General features: G+C 51.3%; 1 protein-coding gene across 1 annotated transcript in view; it reads left to right on the top strand.

Moving 5' to 3' along the window:
* The window catches only part of LOC107113453 (alkaline phosphatase, tissue-nonspecific isozyme-like), a gene marked incomplete at its 3' end in the record, with an annotated part of 43,375 nt that extends 36,465 nt beyond the window's left edge, over nt 1–6,910 (top strand). The window contains exons 7-9 of the mRNA XM_015414783.1: nt 2,565–2,634; nt 5,370–5,504; nt 6,719–6,910. Coding sequence (XP_015270269.1) covers nt 2,565–2,634; nt 5,370–5,504; nt 6,719–6,910 — 397 coding nt within the window. The remainder of the gene's footprint in view (nt 1–2,564; nt 2,635–5,369; nt 5,505–6,718) is intronic.
* Nucleotides 6,911–7,899: the final 989 nt, after the last annotated feature.

Raw genomic sequence — 7,899 nt, 5'->3', positions numbered from 1 at the left:
GGTGAGGACTCTCGTGCTTCTGATGATGTTAAAGGCACGCAGTCCTCGGTTTCAGAGCTCCCAGGCGCCGGGTCGGGTACAGGCGTGACAGTGTGAGACAGTGGAGCTCTCCTGCTATTACAGTTAATCTCCAGACGACCAAGATCAGTTCCCCTGGAGACGATGGCGGCTTGGGAGGGGGGCCTCTATGGCATTGTTCCCTGCTGAGGCCCCTCCACAAGCCCCGCCCTCCACAAGCCCCACCCTCCCCAGGCTCCACCCCCCCAAATCTCCAGGTAGTTCCCAGCCCTGAGCAAGCAGTCCTACCAAACATGGAGCCTGCCAATACCTTTCCAGGTGCCTACCGTCACAATTGCCCAAGTAGGCGAGCTAGGCACAGAGTATCCCGTAAACACAGACAGAGTTCAGGGCACCAGAGAGGCAGAGGAAAGAAACACAGTCCAAGATATCAAACTACTTGCAGAGGTTCAGGGTTACCGGAGCTTTGTAGTTAGAGATGTAAAGCCGTTGTCCAGAGTCCAGTTACAAACTCCAGGGGCGAGGAGCCAGAAGACAATGTCACACAGCCCCATAGTCCAAAAATAGCTGAGGGAGTCAAACAGGGAGTCAGGAAACCAGATGCAAAGTCAGAGGTGCCCCGATGTAATCATGTGATCAGTGGCCAGCACAAGGTGGATAGTGCAGAGGGCTTCCTTAAAAGCCCGTTCCCTGTGTCATTAATTACTGGCTGATTAATGAGTCCTGGCTCCAGTTAATACTCTGGACTCAGAGTACCTCTCCCACGCATGCGTGCTTCTCTCCGCCTGGTTGTCAAATCCCGCCTTTGGTCTCGTAAACAAGCTACAGGTGGAGGGGAATTAGGGTGTGTGGAGCTGGTGCTCGGCTCAGCAGGAGCGGCTCCAGGTGTGAACCCTTCTGACAGCCGGTGTCCATCCTCTGCAAAACTGACGTCCAGAGTCCTCGGGATAAGGGTCCACTGGGTTGGGCGGCACGGTGGGCATGACACCCACTGCTATACACCGAGATCGAGGCAGCGTTTCAAACAAGCGATTTCTTTATTCAGCTCATAACACACAACAACAACAACTCAAAGAAGGAGCCCTTGACGAAGACTGAGAAAATCAAACAGGTGCATCTGAAGATATACCTGATATGTGTCCATTGTCTTTTTCACGCAAGATCGGAAGGCCAAAATTAACTCTTCATCTCAGTGAAAAGGCAATTAATCTAATAGGTCTGTAATTACTCTAGCGAGGCCACTAAAAGAAAAACCTTAATGTCCAATCACGATAGAGAGCTTAGGACCAATAGGATTCCTTCCCGCCAAGAGTCAGGGTCTTCTAGGGTTGCCAGGTCTGGGGTGGAAAATACTTGGAGACTTTGGGGGTGGAGCCAGGAGAGAGAGTTTGGGAGGGGAGTTTGGGACTTTGGGAGGGGAGGGGAGGGGCCTCAGCATGGTAGAAGGCCAGAGAGTCCACCCTTCCAAGCAGCCATTTCCTCCAGGGGTATAAGCCCAAAACAACTAGTAAACCGGAAAACAGGCTGACAGCGCTTAGGATGAAATGAAATACAATTTCTCCACTGTATTTAACAATGTTATTTTATAATAGCTAATAACACATCCACACTTACATATTCTGTCTTTCATAGTAAAGGTAAAGGTTTCCCTTGCTCGAAAGCCAGTCGAATCCGACTCTAGGGTTGCGGTGCTCATCTCCGTTTCAAAGCCGAAGAGCCGGCGCTGTCCGAAGACATTTCTGTGGTCATGTGGCTAGCATGACTAAACGCCGAGCCGCACGGAACGCTGTTACCTTCCCACTGAACTGGTACCTATTTATCTACTTGCAATTTCTTCCTTTGGAACTGCTAGGTTGGCAGGAAAAAGGTAAAGGTTCCCTTGTTCGAACGCCAGTTGAGTCCGACTCTAGCGTTGCAGTGCTCATCTCCGTTTCAAAGCCGAAGAGCCAGCGCTGTCCAAAGACATTTCCGTGGTCATGAGGCCGGCATGACTAAACACCAAGGCGCACGGAACGCTGTTACCTTCCCACCGAAGTGGTACCTATTTATCTACTTGCAATTTCTTGCTTTTGAACTGCTAGGTTGGCAGGAAAAAGAACTAGAGATGGGAGCTCACTCTGTCATGCGGTGCACTCGGGTCTCGAACAGAAAAAAGTGGGTTCAAATTGGCGAGGGGGGGGGGGGGAGGCCTCAATAACAAGATCGCAAAAGGGCAATGTTGCCAACCCCCAGGTGGGACCTGGAGATCTCTCGGAATACTATCTCCAGTATGTAGAGATCAGTCCCCCTGGAGGAAATGGCAACTTTGGAGACTGGGTTATATGGCATTATATCTCGCTGGGGTCCCTCCCCTCCCTGACCCCTGCCCTCCCATGATTCCGCCCCTTAATCTCCAGGAATTTCTCAACCTGGAGTTGGCAACTCCACCATAGGCAAGGAGGATTAGCTTAAAACTGAAATGCTACGGCTACCATGGGCTGCAGTCTTTGAAAATGGTAACGGTACGTGCCTTGATCCCTGCCATTCCGCACTCTGCTTCTTTTCAGGGCGCCCAATATGTCTGGAATAAGACTGGCCTCGAAGCTGTGGACGAAAACTCCACCAACTATCTCCTGGGTAAGGGTGTGATGTGGCGTCTGGGGGAGGGGAGAGGCTGGACCCCTTTTTTGCGCTCTGCCCAAGACTCCTTCAAAAGCTGCTTGGAATGTGCCATTCAGTTTGCTTAAGAACCTACAGAACCTATACACCCTCTAGTACAGTAATGTCCAATCATGATTGAGAGCTTAGGACCAATAGGATTTCTTCCTGCCAAGAGTCAGGGTCTTCTAGGGTTGCCAGGTCTGGGGTGGAAAATACTTGGAGACTTTGGGGGTGGAGCCAGGAGAGAGAGTTTGGGAGGGGAGTTTGGGACTTTGGGAGGGGAGGGGAGGGGCCTCAGCATGGTAGAAGGCCAGAGAGTCCACCCTTCCAAGCAGCCATTTCCTCCAGGGGTATAAGCCCAAAACAACTAGTAAACCGGAAAACAGGCTGACAGCGCTTAGGATGAAATGAAATACAATTTCTCCACTGTATTTAACAATGTTATTTTATAATAGCTAATAACACATCCACACTTACATATTCTGTCTTTCATAGTAAAGGTAAAGGTTTCCCTTGCTCGAAAGCCAGTCGAACCTGACTCTAGGGTTGCGGTGCTCATCTCCGTTTCGAAGCCGAAGAGCCGGCGCTGTCCGAAGACATTTCCGTGATCATGTGGCCGGCATGACTAGACGCTGAGGTGCACGGAACGCTGTTACCTTCCCACCGAAGTGGTACCTATTTATCTACTTGCAATTTCTTGCTTTTGAACTGCTAGATTGGCAGGAAAAAGGTAAAGGTTCCCTTACACGAAAGCCAGTCGAGTCCGACTCTAGGGTTGCGGTGCTCATCTCTGTTTCAAAGCCGAAGAGCCAGCGCTGTCTGAAGACGTTTCCGTGGTCATGTGGCCGGCATGACTAAACACCAAGGTGCACGGAACGCTGTTACCTTCCCACCGAAGTGGTACCTATTTATCTATTTGCAATGTCTTGCTTTTGAACTGCTAGGTTGGCAGGAAAAAGGTAAAGTTTCCCATGCTCGAAAGCCGTCGAATCCGACTCTAGGGTTGCGGTGCTCATCTCCGTTGTCTGAAGACATTTCCGTGGTCATGTGGCCGGCGTGACTAAACACCAAGGCGCACGGAATGCTGTTACCTTCCCACCATAGTGGTACCTATTTATCTACTTGCAATTTCTTCCTTTCGAACTGCTAGGTTGGCAGGAGCTGGAACTAGAGACGGGAGCTCGCTCCGTCATGCGGCGCACTCGCGTCTCAAACAGAAAAAAAGTGGATTCAAAAGTACAGGAAAAAGAGTGGGTGGACGAAACTCCCCGGAGTTGATTTTCGTTTCGTTCACAACTTCATCGAACGTACCGAAGCACCGTGGTAGTCTCTCTTGAAAATCTACTATTCATAGTGTCTTCACATGATATTCCATGCCATGATTTCAAATACTAGAATGTATCCTCATCCATTTTACTGGAGAGTCTTATCCCGGGCATACAAACAGATCCATTTGCCTTGATCCCTGCCATTCCGCGCTCTGCTTCTTTTCAGGGCGCCCAATATGTCTGGAATAAGACCGGCCTCGAAGCTGTGGACGAAAACTCCACCAACTATCTCCTGGGTAAGGGTGTGACATGCCGTCTGGGGGAGGGGAGAGGCTGGACCCCCTTTTTTCCGCTCTGCCCAAGACCCCTTCAGAAGCTGCTTGGAATGTGCCAGTCAGTTTGCTTAAGAACCTACAGAACCTACAGTTTGGTGCAGTGGTTAAGTGCACGGACTCTAATCTGGGAGAACCGGGTTTGATTCCCCACTCCTCCACTTGCACCTGCTGGATGACCTTGGGCAAGCTGTAGTTCTGATAAGAGCTGTTCTTGAAAAAGAGCAGTTTCTGTCAGAGTTCTCTCAGCCCCACCTACCTCACAGGGTGTCTGTTGTGGGGAGGGGAAGGGAAGGGAAAGGAGTTTGTAAGCCGCTCTGAGACTCCTTTGTGTAGTGAAGGGCGGGGTATAAATCCAATCTCTTCTGTTCCGCCTCTTCTTGGATTGGACCAAGACATGGTTGGTTGCCAACCTCCAGGGGGACCCTGGAGGTTTCCCAGAGTTACAACTGATCCCCAGACAGACAGAGTTCAGTTCCCCTGGGGGAAAATGACTGCTCAGGAGGACCGACTGTACGTTGTTGAACTCTGCTGTGGCAGCTCCCCTCCTCAAACCCCTCCCTCCTCAGGCTTCTCCCCCCAAAAATTTTTTTCCAGGTATTTCCCCAGTGGGAGCGTGGCAGCCTTAAACCTCCAGTGGCCAATCCAGAGTTTTGCTGGGCAAAAGCTCCGCCCACTTTCTAGCAACACTTGGTGGGTACCAGGAAAGGTGTTGGCAGAGCCATGGCTCCCGTGGACACCATTAGGGACACCCTTGGGCCAAATATCAACAGAGTGGGAGGCAATTGGGTGTAGTGGTTAGGACTGGACTCTAATCTGGGAGAACCGGGTTTGATTCCCCACTCCTCCATTTGCACCTGCTGGATGACCTTGGGCAAGCCGTAGTTCTGTCAGAGCTGTTCTCTCAAGGGCAGTGCTGGAAAGGGCTCTCTGAGCCCCACCTACCTCACAGGGTGTCTGTCGCGAGGAGGGGAAGGGAAAGGAGACTGTAAGCCGGAGATTTTGAGGGAAGGGTGGGGTATAAATCCAATCTCCTCCTCCTCCTCCTATCGTAAGCTGCCAGCCCCCCATCCTTGTGACTCTCTCCTCTTCTTCTTCCGAAATCTCGTAGGCCTCTTCGAGCCCAAGGACATGACATACGAGCTGGACCGGGACAACGCCACGGACCCGTCCATCGTGGAGATGACTGAGGCGGCCATTCGTGTCTTGAGCAAGAACCCCAACGGCTTCTTCCTCTTTGTGGAAGATGAGTATCACCATCACCCCTCCGCCACAAGGAGGCTTCCCTTCTTCTCAGAAACGTATATGGCCGGTCCACAGTGCGAAAGGGCGAACCCTGTTCGTGCTGTGGGGACTTGGGGGCGTTCAAGACCACCTCCGGTCTAGGAGAATGGTAGGCCCATTTCAGGTGAGGGCTCTGTCAACCAAATCCTCCACCATTTTTTTTAAAAAATCCTGCATATAGAAAACTAGCGTTGGTAGGCAAATCCTATGTTCCTTGGCCTGCTACCTTTCTAAGTGCAGGGAATTTTTGGTATGTAGAAGTGTGCAGCCATGATGAACAAGACCTTTTTGCCTTGGTATGCTAGCTTTCTAAGTGCAGGGAATGTTTTGGTATGTAGAAGGACACTGTCGCGTACTAGCATGGATAGGCAAGATTCTTTTACCTTGGCATGCTAGCTTTCTAAGTGCTTTTACCTTTTTGGTATGTAGAAGGACACTGTCGCGTACTAGCATGGATAGGCAAGATTCTTTTACCTTGGCATGCTAGCTTTCTAAGTGCAGGGGGAATTTTGGTATGTGGAAGCATGTAGCCATCTACTAGCATGGATAGAAGAGACCCTTTTGTTTGCCCTGCTAGCTTTCTAAGTGCAGGGTTTTTGGTATGTAGAAGCATGCAGCCACGATGGATAGACAAGACCCTTTTGCCTTGGCATGCTAGCTTTCTAAGTGCAGGGGGAATTTTGGTATGTGGAAGCATGTAGCCATCTACTAGCATGGATAGAAGAGACCCTTTTGTTTGGCGTGCTAGTTTTCTAAGTGCGGGGATTTTTCATTTTTGGGGGTACGTATGAACATGCATTCGTGTACATAGGCCTAACGTCAAAAGCACATGGCAACGCCTTTCCCAAATCAAACTGGAAACCAAGGGGCACATCTTATTGCAGCCATCTTTCTCTGGCCTCCTTTCCGCACTCTGCATCCAAACCTTGCCCCAAACCCCAAAGCCGTCTTGCACTGGTGGCAGCCCAGTCGGTAGTCGCGGAATCCAGCACCACCTCCTACAGAGCTGCAGGTCCCCTTTTTAAAAGATTTCTGAGCCACAAAGGAGTCAAAAGCCACTGGCTTCAGCACTCACCTGCTGCGCATGACCATGCGAGACTCCCGTGCCGACACTGGCTAACGGGTTCCGTGAGAATGGAGGCGAAGGTATCCTGATGTTGTCTTTCTCTCCCTCACGAGGTAAAATCGACCACGGACATCACCAAGGCAAAGCCAAGCAAGCCCTGATGGAGGCCGTGATGCTGGACCGGGCCGTGGAGCGGGCCGGAGAGCTGACCAACGCCTCGGAGACCCTCATGGTGGTGACGGCCGACCATTCGCACGTCTTCACCTTCGGGGGCAAAACACCCCGTGGCAACAACATCTTCGGTGAGTGGGGGGAAGGGGCCGGATGGAAAAGGTGGCCTTTCCCACAGATCTTTGGGGCGAGGAGTGGCAGGGCCGAGAAACACAGAATCATAGAGTCGGAAGGGACCTCCAAGGTCATCTAGTCCACCCCCCTGCTCAGTGTAGGAAATTCACAAATACCGCCCCCCTCCACCCACACCCCCAGTGACCCCCTGCTCCATGCCCAGAAGATGACAAAAAACCTCCAGGAACTCCAGCCAAACCGTCCTGGAGAACAACGGCTTCCTGAGCCCAAATTGGCAATCGGCATTTCTTTGGGCATGTAAGAAAGGGCCACGAGAACTAAGCACTGAGGCAGCCCTTCCTGCCCTCCCTCTTGTGATCTGCCTAAGCTTTTCTGTATCTTTTTGGGAGCACCTCCAACCTGCACTGGGCCTGTAATTCTGCCCTGACAGTTTCCCCACAGTTTGCTTTCGCGCTAGTCAGTTTCAGTTTCTCTGGAAGCGTCTCCTCTTTGCAAGCGGGTGCAATGTCCCCTTATAACTCCACAACGAAAAGGGCTAGCAATGTACTTTTTTAGAACGTGGAAGCTGGCAAGTTGTAGATTGTGGCAGCAGATCATTCTCATGCGTTGACAATCTGCCAATTACTGGACGGGGGAATGGTGGTCGTGTGGAGCTGAGGCAAAGAAAGTGTGGGTAAAGCTGTAGGGTAGATGCTTCGTTGCCGCCACAAACACCTCTGCAGTTGCAGCAGCGACGAGATCTTTGCGGAGAATCATCACCACTGTTTCCATTGCAAAGACCTCCCCCAGTTACACCTGAACTGGATATCATGAGAGCCAGTGTGATGAAGCAGATAGAGTGGCAGACTAGGACCCGTGTCAACCCGGGTTCGAATCCTCACTTCTACCACGGAAGCTCGCTGGGCGACCTCAGAACCGTCACATGCTCTCAGGCTGGCCTACCTCACAGTGATGTTGTTCTGAGAGAAGAAGAGGAGGAGGAGGA

This window comes from Gekko japonicus, unplaced genomic scaffold (assembly GCF_001447785.1).
Source record: "Gekko japonicus isolate JY-2015 unplaced genomic scaffold, Gekko_japonicus_V1.1 scaffold1662, whole genome shotgun sequence".
NCBI classification, from domain to species: domain Eukaryota; kingdom Metazoa; phylum Chordata; class Lepidosauria; order Squamata; family Gekkonidae; genus Gekko; species Gekko japonicus.
Note: the sequence above shows the minus strand (reverse complement) of the source record. Positions and strands in the feature narration are given on the sequence as shown.